Source organism: Nyctereutes procyonoides, unplaced genomic scaffold (genome assembly GCF_905146905.1).
Source record: "Nyctereutes procyonoides isolate TBG_1078 unplaced genomic scaffold, NYPRO_anot_genome, whole genome shotgun sequence".
Lineage (NCBI taxonomy): Eukaryota > Metazoa > Chordata > Mammalia > Carnivora > Canidae > Nyctereutes > Nyctereutes procyonoides.
In genome coordinates, this window is record NW_026575146.1 from 81646520 (window position 1) to 81667499 (window position 20980).

General features: G+C 37.0%; 1 protein-coding gene and 1 pseudogene across 1 annotated transcript in view; one reads left to right on the top strand and one right to left on the bottom strand.

Moving 5' to 3' along the window:
- The first annotated feature begins 2393 nt into the window (after positions 1–2393).
- On the top strand, positions 2394–3286 carry LOC129500355 (39S ribosomal protein L15, mitochondrial-like; annotated as a pseudogene).
- Positions 3287–9618: 6332 nt separating this feature from the next.
- LOC129500367 (zinc finger protein 850-like) overlaps positions 9619–20980 on the bottom strand; it is a 103721-nt gene continuing 92359 nt past the window's right edge. Inside the window, 1 exon segment of the mRNA XM_055310746.1 lies at positions 9619–11613. Within this exon segment, the coding sequence (XP_055166721.1) occupies positions 10179–11613 (1435 nt within the window). The 3' untranslated portion in view covers positions 9619–10178.

A 20980-nucleotide genomic window follows, 5' to 3' on the forward strand; every position in this document is an offset into this window, starting at 1 on the left:
GGGCACCTGCATCCCAATGCTGCAGTGTCCACAATAGTCTAACTGTGGAAGGGGCTGAGATGTCCTTTGACATCTCAGAATGGATAAAGATGATATGGTATGTGTATACAATGGACTATTACTCAGCCATCAGAAAGGATGAACACCAACCATCTATATAAATGTGGATGGAACTGGAGGGTATTATGCTGAGTGAAATAAGTCAACTGGAGAAAGACAATTATATGGTTTCAGTCTGTGGAATATAAGAAATAGTGCACGGGACCATAAGAAAGGAGGGGAAACTGAATAGGGAAACATCAGAGAGGAAGACAAACCATGAAAGACTCTTAACTCTGGGAAACAAACTGAAGACTGCTGAAGGGGAGGTGGGTAGGGCATTAAGGAGGGCACATCACATGATGTGATGAGCAATGGGTATTATACTATTTGTTGAGAAATTAAATTTAAGTAAATAAGTAAATGAACATCTACATAAAGTCTATAGCTTACATTGTACTTCATGGTTAAAGATTGAATGTTTTCTCCTAAGGTCTGGAAAAAGGCAAGGATGTCTGCTCTCACCTGTGTTATTCAACATAGCACTAAAAGTTACAGCCAGCATAATAAGGCAAAAAAAAAAAAAGAAATAAAAGAAACAGACCAAAAAAAAAAAAACTGGAAAAGGAAGAAGGAAGAAAACTGGAAACTGGAAAACTGTTCATAGATGACATGATTGTTTATGTAGAAAATCCCAAGGAACTCAAAATGAGTTCATAGATGACATGATTGTTTATGTAGAAAATCCCAAGGAACTCATAAAAAACAAAACTTTCCAGAATTGGTGAGTTCTGCAGCAAAGTCACAGATCAACATACAGATATACACTTATACAATTTGTATTTACTAATGATGAATAGGTAAAAACTGAAACTCAAAACAGCAGGTAGAACTTTTCCAAAGAAAGTGAGACACTTAATTATTTACACTCACAAATCATGTATAAGATCTGTATGCCCCAAATTACAAACCCTAATGAAAAAAATTATTTTAAGGACAAAGTTAGCTCTCTAGGGCTGCCATAACAGATTAGCACAAACTTAGTGTTTTCAAACAACAAAAATGTATTATAGTTCTGAGGAACAGACGTCCAAAATTAAGGTATTGGCAGAGCCATGTTCTCTCTGAAGGCAGTGGAGGATCCTTTCCCTTCCAGTTTCTAGTAGTTAGTAGTTATCTTTTGTGTCCCTTGGCTTGTAGATGCATCATTCCAATCTCTGTCTCTGATTTCACATGGCATCCCTTGTGTGCTTGTGTCCATATTTACATCTTCTTATAAGGACACCAGCAATTAGAATAGGGCCTACTCCAATCCAATATGACCTCATCTTAACTTGAATACATCAGCAAAGACCCTATTTCCAAATTAGGTCACACTCTCAAGTACTGGAAGTTATGACCTGAATATTTTGGAGAACACAATTAAACAAACAATAGTAACCTAAAAATGGAGAGACATACTAGACTCCTAGATTAAAAGACTTAGTAAGATATCAATTATTTCTAAACTGAATTCTTATTAAAACCTCAGCAAGATCTTGTAGGTATATTTGTATGAAATGACAAAAACTCAGAATAAGTAAATCATCTTGAAAAATAAGGTAGGAGGGATCCCTGGGTGGCACAGCGGTTTGGCGCCTGCCTTTGGCCCAGGGCGCGATCCTGGAGACCCGGGATCGAATCCCACGTCGGGCTCCCAGCATGGAGCCTGCTTCTCCCTCTGCCTGTGTCTCTGCCTCTCTCTCTCTGTGTGTGTGACTATCATAAATAATAAATAAATTTAAAAAAAAAGAAAAATAAGGTAGGAGAAATCCTATTAAGACATCCTATAAAATGACAGTAATCAAGGCAGTGTGATATTGGCAGAGGGATAGACACATAGATCATTTTAAGGGAACAGAAAACCTTGAAGTACGATATACACAAACATATATGATAGATTTTTGACAGAGTACAAATGCAATTTAATGTAAGAAACAGTCTTTTCTACAAATGGTGCTGGAGCAAATGGACACCATCAAGTTAAAGCATTCACTGTACATGGAAAATTAACTCAAAATGGATTAGACTTGTGTAAAACATAAAATCATGAAAACCTTATGCAAAAACATAGGAAAAATCTTTGTAATCTGGGCTAGGCAAGGAGTCCTTAAATTTGACACCAAAGCAAGACCCATAAAAAGAAAAAATGAAAGACTTTATCAAAATTGAAAACTTAAAAAAATTAAAAAAAATTGAAAACTTAAAAAAAAACAAAATTGAAAACTTTTTCTCCTCAAAAGACCCTATTAAAAGGATAAAAAAACAATAAGATACACACCAGGGCTGCACCCGTGGCGGGTGTTGGCCCTCCAATGGTGGGTCCCGTGTGGGGTGGCGGGGCAAGAGCCCTGGACCTGCTCTGGGCCTTGCCCCCTGTGAGCTTGGCCAACCTAAAACCGAATCCAGGCTCCAGGAAACCAGAAAGACGACAAAGAGGTCGGAGAAGAGGTAGAAAATGTGGCCGAGGCCATAAAGGAGAGCGGCAGAGAGGAACCCGGCCCAGACTGGGCTTTGAGGGAGGCCAAACCCCATTTTACATTCGAATCCCAAAATACGGGTTTAATGAAGGTCATAGCTTCAGATGCCAGTATCAGCCTTTGAGTCTCAATAGATTGCAATATCTTATTGATTTGGGTCGAGTGGATCCTACTCAACCTATTGACCTAACTCAACTTGTCAATGGGAGAGGTATGACCATCCAGCCACTTAAAAGGGATTATGGTGCCCAGCTGGTAGAGGAGGGTGCTGACACCTTTAAGGCAAAAGTTAATATTGAAGTACAGTTGGTTTCAGAATTAGCCATTGCTGCAACTGAAAAAAAATGGTGATGTTGTTACTACAGCTTTCTATGATCCAAGAAGTCTAGAAATTCTGTGCAAACCTGTTCCATTCTTTCTGCGTGGACAACCTATTCCAAAACGAATGCTTTCTCCTGAAGCACTGGTACCATGTTATACCGATGCAAAGAATCGTGGTTACCTGGCGGATCCTGCCAAATATCCTAAAGCAAGACTTGAACTTGCCAAGAAGTATGGCTGGCTATATTTTACCTGATATCACTAAAGACGAGCTCCTCAAAATGCTTAGTACTCGAAAGGTTCCAAGGCAGATTTTCTTTGGCCTTGCCCCTGGACGGGTGGTGAATATGACAGATAAGAAAATCCTAAAACCTACAGATGAAAATCTCAAGTATTATAGCTCATGAATTCTCTTTCAAGAAAGCAGAGTTGTAAAAGAGTTCTGGAAGAAAAGGGACTGAAACAAACATATTTGTCATAGGGTTTGTGATCTCATCTCATGGTCTCATCTTGATTTGTGATTCTCTAGGTGTTGATGATAATTTCCCATGTAACCCTATTTCCATTTTTATCTAAAATTGAAATAAAAATGCAGTAAGCAACGGCTGCATAGAAGAACTAAATCTGTGCCTCTCTCTGTTAAAGAAACAAAATCCCTGGTATTCTGTCAGAGGAAGATGATAACTTTTAGGATATTTCTTGTTCATTTTTTTCATAATCTTTTCATCCAGGTCTTGTGTTATCATTGTTGCAAATCAGAGTGATTGTGCAGGTGGAAAGAGATTCATTGATAGGCCTGTTCGGTCAAGGTTAAAACAGTCACTAATGGTGGCCCATCTTAATAGCCCCAAGGAAGCTCTGCTATCCAGTGTTATGGTGGAAAGCCTTCAACTCTGGATTATTAAGATGTGGGATATGAATTGAAAGTTTAAGACCAGTGAATACGTAGTACAATATTTGCTATCTCTCCACAGAGACCTGGCAGGCCAGAAAGGGCTGGCAGGATATATTCAGGGTCCTAAATGAGAAGAACATGCAACCAAGAATACTTTATCCAGCAAGGCTCTCATTCAAAATGGAAGGAGAGATAAAGAGCTTCCAAGACAGGCAGGAACTGAAAGAATATGTGACCTCCAAACCAGCTCTGCAAGAAATTTTAAGGGGGACTCTTAAAATTCCCCTTTAAGAAGAAGTTCAGTGGAACAATCCACAAAAACAAGGACTAAATAGATATCATGATGACACTAAACTCATATCTGTCAATAGTAACTCTGAACGTGAACGGGCTTAATGACCCCATCAAAAGGCGCAGGGTTTCAGACTGGATAAAAAAGCAGGACCCATCTATTTGCTGTCTACAAGAGACTCATTTTAGACAGAAGGACACCTACAACCTGAAAATAAAAGGTTGGAGAACCATTTACCATTCAAATGGTTCTCAAAAGAAAGCAGGGGTAGCCATCCTTATATCAGATAAACTAAAATTCACTCCGAAGACAGTAGTGAGAGACGAAGAGGGACACTATATCATACTTAAAGGATCTATCCAACAAGAGGACTTAACAATCCTCAATATATATGCCCCGAATGTGGGAGCTGCCAAATACTTAAACGAATTATTAACCAAAGTGAAAAAATACTTAGATAATAATACACTTATACTTGGTGACTTCAATCTAGCTCTCTCTACCCTTGATAGGTCTTCTAAACACAACATCTCCAAAGAAATGAGAGCTTTAAATGATACACTGGACCAGATAGATTTCACAGATATCTACAGAACTTTACATCCAAACTCAACTGAATACACATTCTTCTCAAGTGCACATGGAACTTTTTCCAGAATAGACCACATACTGGGTCACAAATCAGGTCTGAACCGATACCAAAAGATTGGGATCGTCCCCTGCATATTCTCAGACCATAACGCCTTGAAATTAGAACTCAATCACAAGAAGAAGTTTGGAAGGACCTCAAACACGTGGAGGTTAAGGACCATCCTGCTAAAAGATGTAAGGGTCAACCAGGAAATTAAGGAAGAATTAAAAAGATTCATGGAAACTAATGAGAATGAAGATACAACCGTTCAAAATCTTTGGGATACAGCAAAAGCAGTCCTGAGGGGGAAATACATCGCAATATAAGCATCCATTCAAAAACTGGAAAGAACTCAAATACAAAAGCTAACCTTACACATAAAGGAGCTAGAGAAAAAACAGCAGATGGACCCTACGCCCAGCAGAAGAAGAGAGTTAATTAAAATTTGAGCAGAACTCAACGAAATTGAGACCAGAAGAACTGTGGAACAGATCAATAGAACCAGGAGTTGGTTCTTTGAAAGAATTAATAAGATAGATAAACCATTAGCCAGCCTTATTAAAAAGAAGAGAGAGAAGACTCAAATTAATAAAATCATGAATGAGAAAGGAGAGATCACTACCAACACCAAGGAAATACAAACGATTTTAAAAACTTATTATGAACAGCTCTATGCCAATAAATTAGGCAATCTAGAAGAAATGGACACATTCCTGGAAAGCCACAAACTACCAAAACTGGAACAGGAAGAAATAGAAAACCTGAACAGGCCAATAACCAGGGAGGAAATTGAAGCAGTCATCAAAAACCTCCCAAGACACAAGAGTCCAGGGCCAGATGGCTTCCCAGGGGAATTCTATCAAACGTTTAAAGAAGTAATCATACCTATTCTACTAAAGCTGTTTGGAAAGATAGAAAGAGATGGAGTACTTCCAAATTCATTCTATGAGGCCAGCATCACCTTAATTCCAAAACCAGACAAAGACCCCACCAAAAAGGAGAATTACAGACCAATATCCCTGATGAACATGGATGCAAAAATTCTCAACAAGATACTAGCCAATAGGATCCAACAACACATTAAGAAAATTATTCACCATGACCAAGTAGGATTTATCCCCAGGACACAAGGCTGGTTCAACACTCGTAAAACAATCAATGTGATTCATCATATCAGCAAGAGAAAAACCAAGAACCATATGATCCTCTCATTAGATGCAGAGAAAGCATTTGACAAAATACATCATCCATTCCTGATCAAAACTCTTCAGAGTGTAGGGATAGAGGGAACTTTCCCCAACATCTTAAAAGCCATCTACGAAAAGCCCACAGCAAATATCATTCTCAATGGGGAGCACTGGGAGCCTTTCCCCTAAGATCAGGAACAAGACCGGGATGTCCACTGTCACCACTGCTATTCAACATAGTATTGGAAGTCCTAGCCTCAGCAATCAGACAACAAAAAGACATTAAAGGCATTCAAATTGGCAAAGAAGAAGTCAAACTCTCCCTCTTCACTGAACACATGATACTCTACATAGAAAACGCCAAAGCCTCCACCCCAAGATTGCTAGAACTCATACAGCAATTGGGTAGCATGGCAGGATACAAAATCAATGCCCAGAAATCAATGGCATTTCCATACACTAACAATGAGACTGAAGAAAGAGAAATTAAGGAGTCAATCCCATTTACAGTTGCACCCAAAAGCATAAGGAACCTAGGAATAAACCTAACCAAAGAGGTAAAGGATCTATACCCAAAAAACACTTCTGAAAGAAATTGAGGAAGACACAAAGAGATGGAAAAATATTCCATGCTCATGGATTGGCAGAATTAATATTGTGAAAATGTCAATGTTACCCAGGGCAATTTACACGTTTAATGCAATCCCTATCAAAATACCATGGACTTTCTTCAGAGAGTTAGAACAAATTATTTTAAGATTTGTGTGGAATCAGAAAAGACCCCGAATAGCCAGGGGAATTTTAAAAAATAAAACCATACCTGGGGGCATCACAATGCCAGATTTCAGGTTGTACTACAAAGCTGTGGTCATCAAGACAGTGTGGTACTGGCACAAAAACAGACACATAGATCAATGGAACAGAATAGAGAACCCAGAAGTGGACCCTGAACTTTATGGTCAACTAATATTCGATAAAGGAGGAAAGACTATCCATTGGAAGAAAGACAGTCTCTTCAATAAATGGTGCTGGGAAAATTGGACATCCACATGCAGAAGAATGAAACTAGACCACTCTGTTTCACCATACACAAAGATAAACTCAAAATGGATGAAAGATCTAAATGTGAGACAAGATTCCATCAAAATCCTAGAGGAGAACACAGGCAACACCCTTTTTGAACTTGGCCACAGTAACTTCTTGCAAGAGACATCCACGAAGGCAAAAGAAACAAAAGCAAAAATGAACTATTGGGACTTTATCAAGATAAGAAGCTTTTGCACAGCAAAGGATACAGTCAGCAAAACTAAATGACAACCTACAGAATGGGAGAAGATATTTGCAAATGACATATCAGAGAAAGGGCTAGTTTCCAAGATCTATAAAGAACTTATTAAACTCAACACCAAAGAAACAAATAATCCAATCATGAAATGGGCAAAAGACATGAAGAGAAATCTCACAGAGGAAGACATAGACATGGCCAACATGCACATGAGAAAATGCTCTGCATCACTTGCCATCAGGGAAATACAAACCAAAACCACAAGGAGATACCACCTCACACCAGTGAGAATGGGGAAAATTAACAAGGCAGGAAACAACAAATGTTGGAGAGGTTGCGGAGAAAAGGGAAGCCTCTTACACTGTTGGTGGGAATGTGACATGGTGCAGCAACTCTGGAAAACTGTGTGGAGGTTCCTCAAAGAGTTAAAAATAGACCTGCCCTATGACCCAGCAATTGCACTGTTAGGAATTTACCCCAAAGATTCCGATGCAATGAAACGCCGGGACACCTGCACCCCAATGTTTATAGCAGCAATGGCCACAATAGCCAAACTGTGGAAGGAGCCTCGGTGCCCATCGAAAGATGAATGGTTAAAGAAGATGTGGTTTATGTATACAATGGAATATTACTCAGCCATTAGAAACGACAAATACCCACCATTTGCTTCAGTGTGGATGGAACTGGAGGGTATTATGCTGAGTGAAGTAAGTCAATCGGAGAAGGACAAACAGTGTATGTTCTCATTCATTTGGGGAATATAAATAATAGTGAAAGGGAATATAAGGGAAGGGAGAAGAAATGTGTGGGAAATATCAGAAAGGGAGACAGAACATAAAGACTCCTAACTCTGGGAAATGAACTAGGGGTGGTGGAGGGGGAGGAGGGCGGGGGGTGGGGGTGAATGGGTGACGGGCTTGAGGGGGACACTTGACGGGATGAGCACTGCGTGTTATTCTGTATGTTGGTAAATTGAGCACCAATAAAAAATTAATTTATTAAAAAAAGGTTTTCCATTCAAAAAAATAAAAAAAGATACACACCAGGAAAAAATATTTAAAACCACATAGGAAAGGACTAGTATCATCTAGAATATAAAAATACTCTTTCAAAACCCAACAGTAAAAAATAAAACAATTCAAAACTGAGTAAAAGACACAGACAGTTCACCAAAATGGCTATACCCATGACAAGCACATGAAAAGATATTAAAATCCTTAGCCATTAGGGAAATGCAAATTAAGACCACAAAGAGACATCACTACATTCCTATCACAATGGCTAAAACAAAAGTGATGACAAAACCAAATGCTGAAAATTGAGTCACTCATATGCTCCTTATGTGAATGTAAAATGGGAAAGCCATTTTGAAAAATAATTTGTTCATTTCTTATAAGAGAAAATGAATTTACTCTAAGACCCAGAAATTGCACACTTAGGCATTTATACCAGGGAAATGTAAATTTATGTTCACACAAAAGCCTACACACAAATGTTTGTAAGTTCATTTGTAACAGCCACTTATTTTTTTAGCTTAGTGTTTCCTTCTAGTAAGAAATTTAATGTTCAGAACAAGTTATAATCTCACATTAATTATATTAGGATGTTCTGTTCTAAAATCATTTATCTGATGATTAGTAGGATTGATTAAAGTTTCACCTATGTATTTGGAAGGTCTGTATTTGGAAGGTCTTCCTCTCATTTGAATTCTATAATATTATATAATTAAAATACTGAAAAAAGGAACCCCAATGCACTGTTGATATGAATGTAAATTGATGCAACCACTGTGAAAAACAGCATGAAGTTTCCTCAAAAAATTAAAAATTGAAATACCATATTATCCAGTAATTCCACTACTATTTGCCTGAAGAAAATGAAAACACTAATTTGAAAAGATATATGCACCCCAATGTTTATTGCAGCATTATTTACAATAAGACATGGAAGCAACCTAAGTGTCCATCAATAGATGAATAAAGAAGATGTCATATGTATATACAATGGAATATTACTCAGCCATAAAAAGAAACATCTTGCAACAACATGGACAGACTTAGAGGGCATTAGGCTAAGTGAAATAAGTCAAACAGAGAAAGACAAATATCATCTGATTTCACTTATATCTGGAATTTAAAACAAAAAGCAGAAACAGAATCATAAATACACAGAACTGGTGGTTGTCAGAGGAGGGGGGTATTGGGGGTATAGATAAAATAGGTGAAAATGATTAAAAGGTATAAACTTCCAGTTACAAAATAAATAAATCACAGGAATGAGAAGTACAGCATAATCAATAGAACATAGTCAATACTACTGTAACAATGTTGTATAGTGACAGATGATAACCACATACATTGTGGTGTGTACAGAATGAGGTACAGAATTGTCAAATCACTATGGTGAACAGCTGAAACTAATATAACATTGTATGTCAACTATACTTTAATAAAAAAATAATTACTCTTGAGCCTAGAAGGAAACTTTTAAATACTGAATAAACATAAAATTTCAATAATAACTAATGTTTATTAAGTATATTCTATGTATTACACATTGCTTTAAGGCTTTATATGCATTTATGTCCTTAAATCATGATGAGAATGATATTAACCTTTTATAAATGAAAAAACTAAAGCAACAGGGGTTAACTAACTTTCCCAAAGGAATACACATTTACTATGGTGGAGCTCAGATCACGTAAATAAGAGAACAATGCCAAACAAGAAAATCCTAAATTTTATGGTTGTGTTCTTGCATGAATTCACCAATGTCTAACAAAGAATGAAATATGATGGAAACTGATTCTCCATTATATTAATCTAGCCTTTGTTTACATTTTCTGATAGTCAGTTACCATCAGTGAAAGTAAAAAAGGATTTCCTTTTTCATAATCTTAATTATCTGATATTCCAAAGCTGAGTGTCAATGGCACTCAGCTTTGGAAGACAAAAGCTTTGTCTGGGCAGACAAAAGATTTGATAAATTTGTATTTTCATAAAGTTTTTCTCAATCATGAAGTTTATGATGTTGAATAAGGTGTGAATGACGTCTAAAGTCCTTACCACATTCATTACATTTATAAGGCTTTTCACCAGAATGAATTCTCTGATGTTGAGTAAGCTGTGAGCCACGATTAAAGGCCTTGCCACATTCATTACATTTGTACGGTTTCTCACCAGTATGAATTCTCTGATGCTGAGTGAGATGTGAACCACGAATAAAGGCTTTCCCACATTCACTACATTCATAAGGCTTCTCACCAGTATGAACTCTCTGATGGTAAGTTAGCTGTGAGCCACGAATAAAAGCCTTACCACATTCTTTACATTCATATGGTTTCCTATCAGAATGAGAAATCTGATGTAGAGTAAGTTGTGAGGCACAAATAAAGATCTTACCACACTGCTTACATTCACAGGGATTCTCACCTGTATGAATTCTCTGATGTTGAGTCAGTTGTGAGCTATAAATAAAGGCCTTCCCACACTCTTTACATTCATAGGGTTTTTCACCAGTATGAATTCTCTGATGCTGAGTAAGATGTGAGCCACGAATAAAGGCTTTCCCACATTCCTTACATTCAAAAGGTTTTTCACCAGTGTGAATTTTTTGATGTTCTGTAAGTTGTGAGCCACGAATAAATGATTTCCCACATTCTTGACATTCATACGGTTTCTCACCAGTATGAATCCTCTGATGTCGAATAAGTTGTGAGCCATAGTTAAAGGCCTTTCCACATTGCTTGCATTCATGTGGTTTCCTACCTGTATGAATCCTCTGATGTTCAGTAAGTTGTGAGCCACGAATAAAGGACATCTCACAGTCTTTACATTTATAGGGTTTTTCACCAGTATGAAGTCTGTGATGTAGAGTAAGCTGTGAGCCATAACTAAAAGCTTTCCCACATTTCTTACATTCATAGGGTTTCTCACCTGTATGAATTCTCTGATGTTCAGTAAGTTGGGAGCCACGAATAAAGGCTTTTCCACATTCTTTACATTGATAGGGTTTCTCTGCAGTATGAACTCTCTGATGGTAAGTAAGTTGAGAGCCACGAAAAAAGGCCTTACCACATTCATTACATTCATAGAGTCTTTCACCAGTATGAATTCTTTGATGCTGTGTAAGATGAGAGCCACGAATAAAGGCCTTCCCACATTCTTTACATTTATAAGGTTTCTCCCCAGTATGAATTCTTTGATGATAAGTAAGCTGTGAGGCACAAATAAAGGCTTTTCCACACTCCTTACATTCATAGGGTTTCTTAACATGAATTCTCTGATTGTAAATAAGTTCTGAGCCTCGAATAAAGGCCTTTCCACACTCTTTACATTCATAGAATTTTTCATCAAAATGAACTTTCTGATGTTCAGAAAGTTGAAAGCCATGGATAAAGTATTTTCTGCATGCTTTACATTCATAGGATTTCTCAGGAAAATGACTTCTTTCTTTTAATGTAAGGGATGTGGTTTGGCTAAAATTGGGAATTTCCTTACAGGTGATTAGTAATTGCCTGAAAACTCTCTCTTTATTTCCTATTTGGCTTTCAACCTGGTCTTTGCATTCCCTATCATCTTGGAAACATTCACACTCACACTTATGTCTTCTAAGCTGTTCTATTATTTCCCATTGAGATGATTCTATTTCAAAAATTCCTCTTTTTGAGGACAGCTTTTTGGTCTCACACCTGGATTCCCAGTCTGTAAGGAAACAAGAAAGTAAATGTTATTTTCATATTCCTTAAAAATAAAACTTCTAAGGTACTACTAGTCAACTCAAACTGAATATCATCCTTATGTCAATACAATCAATAAAGTGGAAAAGAAAAATCCAGAAAGAGACATAATTATAAGTGCAAATTTAGTATACGATAAAGCTGGCAGCTCAAATCACTATGAAAAATATGAACTCTTTTCAATAAATGACACTGATAAACATGGGTAGACAAATAGAAAAAGGATAAAATTGCATTATTTCTTCACATAGTACAGTTGGCTAAATTCTAAATGGATCAGATTTCCATATTTACAGAAATAAAAACATATAAATAATTAGAATAAAACTTGGGTGGACTTCTATACACTAGGAATGGGGAAAACTTTGTTAATCATAATTTAAGGGGATCCCCGGGTGGCTCAGTGGTTTAGTCTCTGCCTTCGGCCCAGGGCATGATCCAGGAGTCCCGGGATCGAGTCCCACGTTGGGCTCACTGTATGGAATCTGCTTCTCCCTCTGCCTGTGTGTCTGCCTCTCTCTCTCTATGTGTGTCTCTAATGAATACATAAATTTTAAAAAGAAAAATAATAATTTGATAAAAAATAACCACATTATAGTAAAAAAAAGGGACTGGCATGTCAAAAACAAGATAGGGTAAATCAAATGAAAAATATTTACAAAGCTGCAATAACCTAATATATACCTAATATATAAACAGTTTATAAAATTAGAAAGAGTAAAGCCTACTATATAAAGCTGAACACCAGCACTATATAAAAATGGACTAGGAAAATGGACAGTTGATAGAAAAGAATTTAAATAGCTTTTAACCATATGAAAATATATTCAAATTTGCTCATAAGATAAATGCAAATTAAACCTACACAAAAGTGAGGATATGGAGAAATTAGAACTCTCATAGCTTGCTGATGGAAATGTAAAATGTTAAAGCTGCTTTATAAAACAGCACTTCCTCAAAAACTTAACATAGAGTTGCCATATTACCCTACAATTTCACGCCAAGTTATATCACCAAGAGAAATGTCCATCATAGAGTTACTACATACCCCAGAATTCCCACTCATAGGTACAGAGACAAGAGAACCCAAAACACATATCTATATAAAAACTTGAATACCATGTTCATAACAACATAATTCTTAATAAGCATAAGGTGGAAACAACACAAACATCCATTAATTGATGAATGGATAAATAAAATATGGTATATCCTTACAATAGAATATTTGGCAATAAAAATACTGACACGTTACAACATGAATAAACTGAAAATCTTATGCTAAGTAAAAGACGCCAGTCACAAAAGACCACATAGTGTATGATTCCTTTTATATGTATTGTCCAGAATAGGCAAATCCATACAGATAGAGCAAGAGCTGCACAGGACTGGGGGGTGGACAGAGAAAAATGGGGAATGGCTACTATTGGATATTGGATTTCTTTGGGAGGTGTTAAAAATGTTCTAAAATTGTGGTGATGACTGTATGAGACTTTGAATATAGTAAAAGTAATCACTGTTTACTAGAAATGGGTAAACTGTATGTCATGTGACATGTCAGTAAAGTAGTTTTTTTTTTTTTTTAATTTTTATTTTATTTTATTTATTTATGATAGGCACACAGTGAGAGAGAGAGAGGCAGAGACACAGGCAGAGGGAGAAGCAGGCTCCATGCACCGGGAGCCCGACGTGGGATTCGATCCCGGGTCTCCAGGATCGCGCCCTGGGCCAAAGGCAGGCGCCAAACCGCTGCGCCACCCAGGGATTCCCCTCAGTAAAGTAGTTTTAAAAAATAACACTGACCTGCTATTTCTCACCTCTTAGAATATGGAATTTCCAAATATGACATCTAATACTGTTACCAAGGCTGTAAAAGAATTGGTACTTACATATATTGCTAGTAAGAATATGAAAGATAGAAACCTTATCAAAGGAAATATATTAAAAAATAATAAACAAAAAATAAAAAGAAAGTAAAAAGAAAGGAAATATAGCAGTATTTAATACAATTACATATATATTTTGATCCAACAACTCCACTTCTGTGAAATAAATCCCCAAATTGCACTAGCAAAATGTCAAAAATATGATGCACAAGGGTTTCACTGAGGCATAATGTGTTACAGCAAAAGATTAAAAATAACCTAATTGTCCATTAGTAATTGGCTGGTTGAATCCATTTATGGTATATCCACATCACAGAGTACTATGCAAAGTACGTATAATTATGCCTTTTATCTTTGGAAGGAGAGGTGGAAGAGGAAGTATAGCTTGAAATCCAGAATTGTGATGCCTCCAGTTTGATTTTTCTTTTTCAGAATTGCCTTGGCACAGTGAAGGAAATAATCAACAAAACTATAAGGCAGCCTATGGAATGGGAGAAGATATTTGCAAACAACATATTTGATACAGGGTTAGTATCCAAAATCTATAAAGAACTTATCAAACTTAGCCAAAAATAAAGGAATCCAATTAAGAAATGGACAGAAAACATGAATAGACACTTTTCCAAAGAAGATATCCAGATAGCTAACAGACATATGAAAATACGACTCATCATCAGGGAAATACAAACCAAAACCACGATGAAATACATCACACCTGTCAGAATGGCTAAAAATAACAACACAAGAAACAATAGGTATTGATGAGGATGTGGAGAAAGGGGAACCCTCTTGCATTGTTGGTAGGAATGCAAACTGGTGCAGCCACTCTGGAGAACAGTTTGCAGGCTCCTTAAAAAAGTTAAAAGTAGAACTACCCTATAATCCAGCAATTGCATTCATTACTAGGTATTTACCCAAAGGATACAAGAATACAGATTCAAAGGGATACATGTTCCCCAATGTTTATAGCAGCATTATCAATAATAAAGTAAAAAGAAAGAGCCCAAATGTTCATCAACTGATGAATGGTTAAAGAACACACACACACACACACACACACACACACACACACACACTGGAATAATACTCAGCCATCAAAAAGAATGAAATCTTGCCATTTGCAATGATGTGGATAAAGCTAGAGAGAATTATGCTAAGTGAAATAAATCAGACAAAGACAAATACCATATGATCTCACTCATATGTGGAATTTAAGAAAGAAAACATGAACATATGGGAAGAGGGAAAAGGAAAAGGAGAAGGGGAAACAAGCCATATGAGATTTTAATGACAGAGAACAAACAGGGTTGATAGAGGAGGTGGATGGGGGATGGGTTAGATAGGTGATGGGGATTAAAGAGGGCACTTGTGATGAGCACTGGATGTTTTATGCAAGTGATGAATTTCGAATTCTACTCTAGAAACTAATACTGCACTGTATGTTAACCAAGTAAAATTTAAATTAAACAAAAAAAGAAGGTGAGCATCTGGAAAAAAAAGTCTATAATTAAACTATATTGGATGTACTGGTATAAATTCATGCTTTAGTTTACTTTTTTTATTAAGGCAGTTTCTTAGAGCAGTCTTAAGTTTTAGGTTTACAGAAAAATTGAACAGAGAGTTCCCACATTCTGTCTTTCCCACTTTTTTAAAAAAAAAGATTTTATTTATTTATTCATGAGAGGCAGAGAGGGTGGGGGGAGCCCGATGTGGGACTCAATCCCAGGACTCCAGGATCACACCCTGGGCTGAAGGCAGGCGCTAAACCACTGACCCACCCAGAGATCCCCTGTCCTTTCCACTCTTATGTGTTAATACTTTGCATTGGTGTGGTATATTTGTTACAACTGATAAAGTTTTATTAATATATTATTATTAACTAAATTTAATAGTTTACATTAGGGTTCACTCTTTGTGTTGTATTATATGGGTTTTGCCAAATGCATATCATGTCATCTTATTCACCATTACAGTATTACACACAGTAATTTACTTAAAAATCCCCTGTACTGAGACAAAACATGAGAGACTCCTAACTCTGGGAAACGCCAAGGGATAGTGGAAGGGGAGGTAGGCGAGGGGATGGGGTGACTGGGTGACAGGCACTGAGGGGGGCACTTGATGGGATGAACACTGGGTGTTATATTTTGGCAAATCGAACTCCAATAAAAAAATACACACAAAAAAAATCCCCTGTACTCCACTTAGCCATTCCTCCTTCCTCTCCAAATCCAGGCAACCACTAATTGTTTTACTAACTCCACTATTTGCTTTTTCCAGAATGTGATATAGTTGGAATCATAAAGTATGTAAGTTCTTGAAACTGGCTTTCACTTAATAAAATGCTAAGCATATTTAAGGTTTCTTCATGTCTTTTCATGACTCAGTCATTAATTTATTTTTCATTGCTGAATAATAGTCCTTTGTACGGATGAACTACATAAGGTTATTCACCTACTGAAGGACATCTTGGTTGCTTTCAAGGTTTATGCTGAGTGAAATAAGTCAATCAGAACAGGACAAACATTACATGGTATCATTCATTTGGGGAATATAAAAATTAGTGAAAGGGAATAAAGGGTAAGGAGAGAAAATGAGTGAAAATATCCGTGAGGGTGACAAAACATGAGAGACACCTAACTCTGGGAAATGAACAAGGGGTAGTGGAAGGGGAGATCGGTGGGGGATTGCGGTGACTGGGTGATGGGCACTGAGGGGGGCACTTGGCGGGATGAGCACTGGGTGTTATGCTATATGTTGGCAAATTGAACTCCAATTTAAAAATTTTTTTAGGGATCCCTGTGTGGCGCAGCGGTTTAGCGCCTGGCTTTGGCCCAGGGCGCGATCCTGGAGACCCAGGATCAAATCCCACATCGGGCTCCCGGTGCATGGAGCCTGCTTCTCCCTCTGCCTGTGTCTCTGCCTCTCTCTCTCTCTCTGTGACTATCATAAATAATAATTAATTAATTAATTAATTAAAAATTTTTAAATTATGAACAAAACATCTATAAACATTTATGTGCAGGCTTTTGTGTAAACTAGAAATTTCAATTTATTTGGGTAAATATCTAGGAGCACAATTACTGGATCACACAGTATGACTATGTTTATAAGAAAGTGCCAAACTGTCTTCCAAAGTGGCTGTACATGGGGCCTCTGAGTGGCTATCAGTTAAATATCCAACTCTTGATTTCAGCTCAGGTCATGATTTCAGGGCCAGGAGATTGAGCCCCAAGTCAGGCTTGGCACTCATCATGGAGTCTACTTAAGATTCTCTTCCTCTGCCCCCCCACCCTCCCCTGCTCACACTCTCTCTAAAACAAAATAAACACAAACAAACAAAACAAAGTGGCTGTATCATTCTGCATTCCTGCCAAAAATGAAAGAAGTTTCTGTTGCCTCACATTCTTAACAGCATTGGGAGCTGTTAAGGGATTTTAACAGAGAGTGTTTAGGGTTTTAGTCATTCTAAGAGATGTGTAGTTATGGTTTTTAATTTTGCAATACCCTAATGACATACAACACTGAGGAACTTTTCATATACTTATTTACCATGAGTTTATCTTCTCTAGTGAGGTATCTGTTCAGATCTCTTGGCCACATTTATATTGGGTTGTTTTGTTATTGTTGAGTATTAAGAATTCTTTGTATATTTTATATATGTCCTTTATCAGATATTTGTTTTACAAATATCCCAGTTTGTGGTTTGTTTTTTCGTAACTGACTTTCACACAGCAGTTTTTAATTTTAATGAAAACCAATTTTTCACTTTTTTTGTTCATGATTATACTTTTTGAGCCCAAAATCACCTAGATTTTTCTGAGCCCAAAATCACCTAGATTTTTCTGTTATCTTCTAGAAGTTTTATAATTTTACATTTTAACATTAAGGATTATGATCTATTCTGAGTTAATTTCTTTCTTTTTTTTAATTTTTATTTATTTATGATAGTCACACACACACACACAGAGAGAGAGAGAGAGAGAGAGAGAGAGAGAGAGAGAGAGGCAGAGATACAGGCAGAGGGAGAAGCAGGCTCCATGCACCGGGAGCCCGACGTGGGATTCGATCCCGGGTCTCCAGGATCACGCCCTGGGCCAAAGGCAGGCGCCAAACCACTGCGCCACCCAGGGATTCCTATTCTGAGTTAATTTCTGGGAAAGCTATAACATCAATATCTAGATTTTTAAAAAGATTTTATTTATTTACTCATGAGACACACAAAGAGAAAGAGGCAGAGACATAAGCGGAGGAAGAAGCAGGCTTCTTGTGGGGAGCTTGATGCAGGACTTGATCCCAGAACCCCAGGATCATGCCCTGAGCTAAAGGCAGAAGCTCAACCACTGAGCCACACAGGTTCCCCTAGATTTTTTTAACTGTGTTTTTTAACTGTGTTTGTTTAGTGCTTCCAGCAACATTTTTGAAAATGACTTATCCTTTCTCCATTGGACTGCCTTCACTCCTTTGTCAAGGATCAGCTGAGTATATTTGCATAGGTCTATTTCCAGACTTTCTATTCAGTACCATGGACATATTTATTCTTTCCCCAATACGATGACACCATCTTGATTACTACAGCTTTATAGGAAGTCAAGTTTGTTTCTCCTTCCCTGCATTACTACTGTCTTCTTTTTGTTCTTTTCACTTCTTTTAGTTGACTTTTGGAGAGAAACATTAAAATTCCTTTCTCATATTCTTTTATGTACAGTTAAACCTTGAACAATAAAGGGATTAAAGGGTACCAAAAGCCCATGCAGTCAAAAATCTGCATGTGATTTTTGACACCCCCCAAAAAAGCCACTAATAGCCCATTATTAAACAAAAACCTTAATGATAATAAATTTAATTAGCACTTATTTCATGATATATTATATATTCTATTCTTACAATAAAGTAAGCTAGAGAAGAAATTTACTAAGAAAATCATAAGGGAGAGAGAATACATTTACAGTACTGTATGTAAAAAATCCATATGTAAATGGACCTGCACAATTTAAATCTATGTTATTTAAGAGTCAACTGTATATCCTTTTATGTATAGCTATTTTCTTTGTTATTATTTTGTTATTGTTATTTGTTATTACTGGGGAGATGGGGTTACATTTAACATCCTAAAGTTATAACACTCTAATTTGAATTTATGCCAGCTGAATTTCAGTAACATACAAAAACACTACTCCTTTACATCTCAGGCTTCATCCCTGTGATTGTCAATGTCACAGAATCACATCTTCATACATTTGTGCCAAAAAAACATACTCAGTTTCTTAATTCATTAGTCACTTAAATTATGCAGAAAACAAGATTTGGAGCTACAAACCAAAGTTCCAATAATACTAGCTTTTAGATTAATAATTGCAGGTTGCTTTCACTAACTGTATTGCTCTCTTAAATCATACAGAAGACAAAAAGTAATTACAAGCCACTGTTACAATAATAATAGACTTTATAATTGCCTGTGTATTTACCTTTGTTTTCTTTATTTCTCTTTGGCGTCTAGTTATTGTCTAGCGTCATTTCATTTCACCTTGCAAGAATCCCTTAAACATTTCTTGCAGAGCAGGTATAGTGGTCACAAACTCCCTCAGCTTTTATCTTTAATTTTCCCCTCACTTTTGAAGCAGTTTTCCTGCATAGGGGATTCTTGGTTGACAGTTTTTGTCTTTTTGCATTCTGAATATATAAATCCACTGCCTTCTGGCACCTAACATTTTTGATGAGAAATCTGATCATCTTATTGAGGATCACTTGTGTTTAATTATTTGCTACTCTATTGTTTTCAACATTCTTTAGCACTTGAAAGTTTGATTATAATGTATCTTGGTGTGGGTCTCTGAATTCATCCTACTTTAAGTGTGTTGAGCTTCTTGTATGTTTGTCTTTCATAAAATTGGGAAGTTTTCATCTATTGTTCCTTCAAATATTGTCTCTTTTTCTCTGCTCTTTCTGGGACTCCCACAGTGTATGTTTGACTGCTTGATGGTGTCCCACAGACCCCTTAAGCTCTGTTCACTTTCCTTCAACCTTTTTTCTTTCTAATGTCCATTGTCCGATCTTCAAGTTTCCTGATTCTTTCTCCCTGTTCAAACCTTTCTTTGAATCCCTCTAGTGAATTTTTCATTTGCGTTTTTCTACTTTTTAGCTCCAGAATTTGTCTTGGAATCTTCCTAAGTTTTCTATTTCTTTGTTGATATTTCCATTCTGTTCATACATAGTTTTAGTGGCTTTCTCCACATCTTCCTTTAGTTGTCTGATTATCTTTAAGACAGTTGTTTTAACCTCTGTGTCTAGTATATATGTCATCAGGTCTTTTTCAAGAATAGTTTGTTGGCTTTTTTTCCCTTTAAACCATATTTTCCTGTTTCTTTGTATGCCTTATGATTTTTTGCTAGAACACTAGAATTGTATATAATCCTAATAATAATGTGGTAACTCTAGAAATCAGATTCTTTCCCTTCCTCAGGGTTTGTTAATTTTTGTTACTATTTTTGTTGTTCTGATTGTTGTAGGCTTCTGTGTGAGGATCACTCTTGGGTATAAACTTAAGGTCTTTTCAGGTCTTTTCTGAGCCTTTCTCTGGGTACGCATGGTCACTTTCTAACTTTCCCACTTTTTAACTTTTCTAATATGCAGTTGTTTTTGAATGTCAGAGTCTGGCTCCCAAATGGGGAAGGGAAAAATGAACACGATAAGAAAAAGGGGTGCCAGGCCTTTAAATATCCTGGAAGTCACTTCAGCCAGAGGGATAGGGGCTTGCAGCAATTGGGGAGGTACAAAAATGGCTACTTCTTTGTCTACAGTTCTGTGATCATGACATTATTAGGAAACATAATGAAAAATTCAATATTCTAAACATATCAACTTTCTCCCAAAGTGATTTGTAGATTCAGTGCAATCTTAATCAAAATCCCAAAACATTTGAAAGGAGAGGGCTACCAAGCTAATTGTAAAGACATGATACCAATGAATAGTCATGACATTGTTAGAAGATGAATGTATTTTCTCCACAGGTAGCAGATGCATTAAAAGCAATTATAAGGGATCCCTGGGTGGCGCAGCGGTTTGGCGCCTGCCTTTGGCCCAGGGCGCGATCCTGGAGACCCGGGATCGAATCCCACATCGGGCTCCCAGTGCATGGAGCCTGCTTCTCCCTCTGCCTGTGTCTCTGCCTCTCTCTCTCTCTCTCT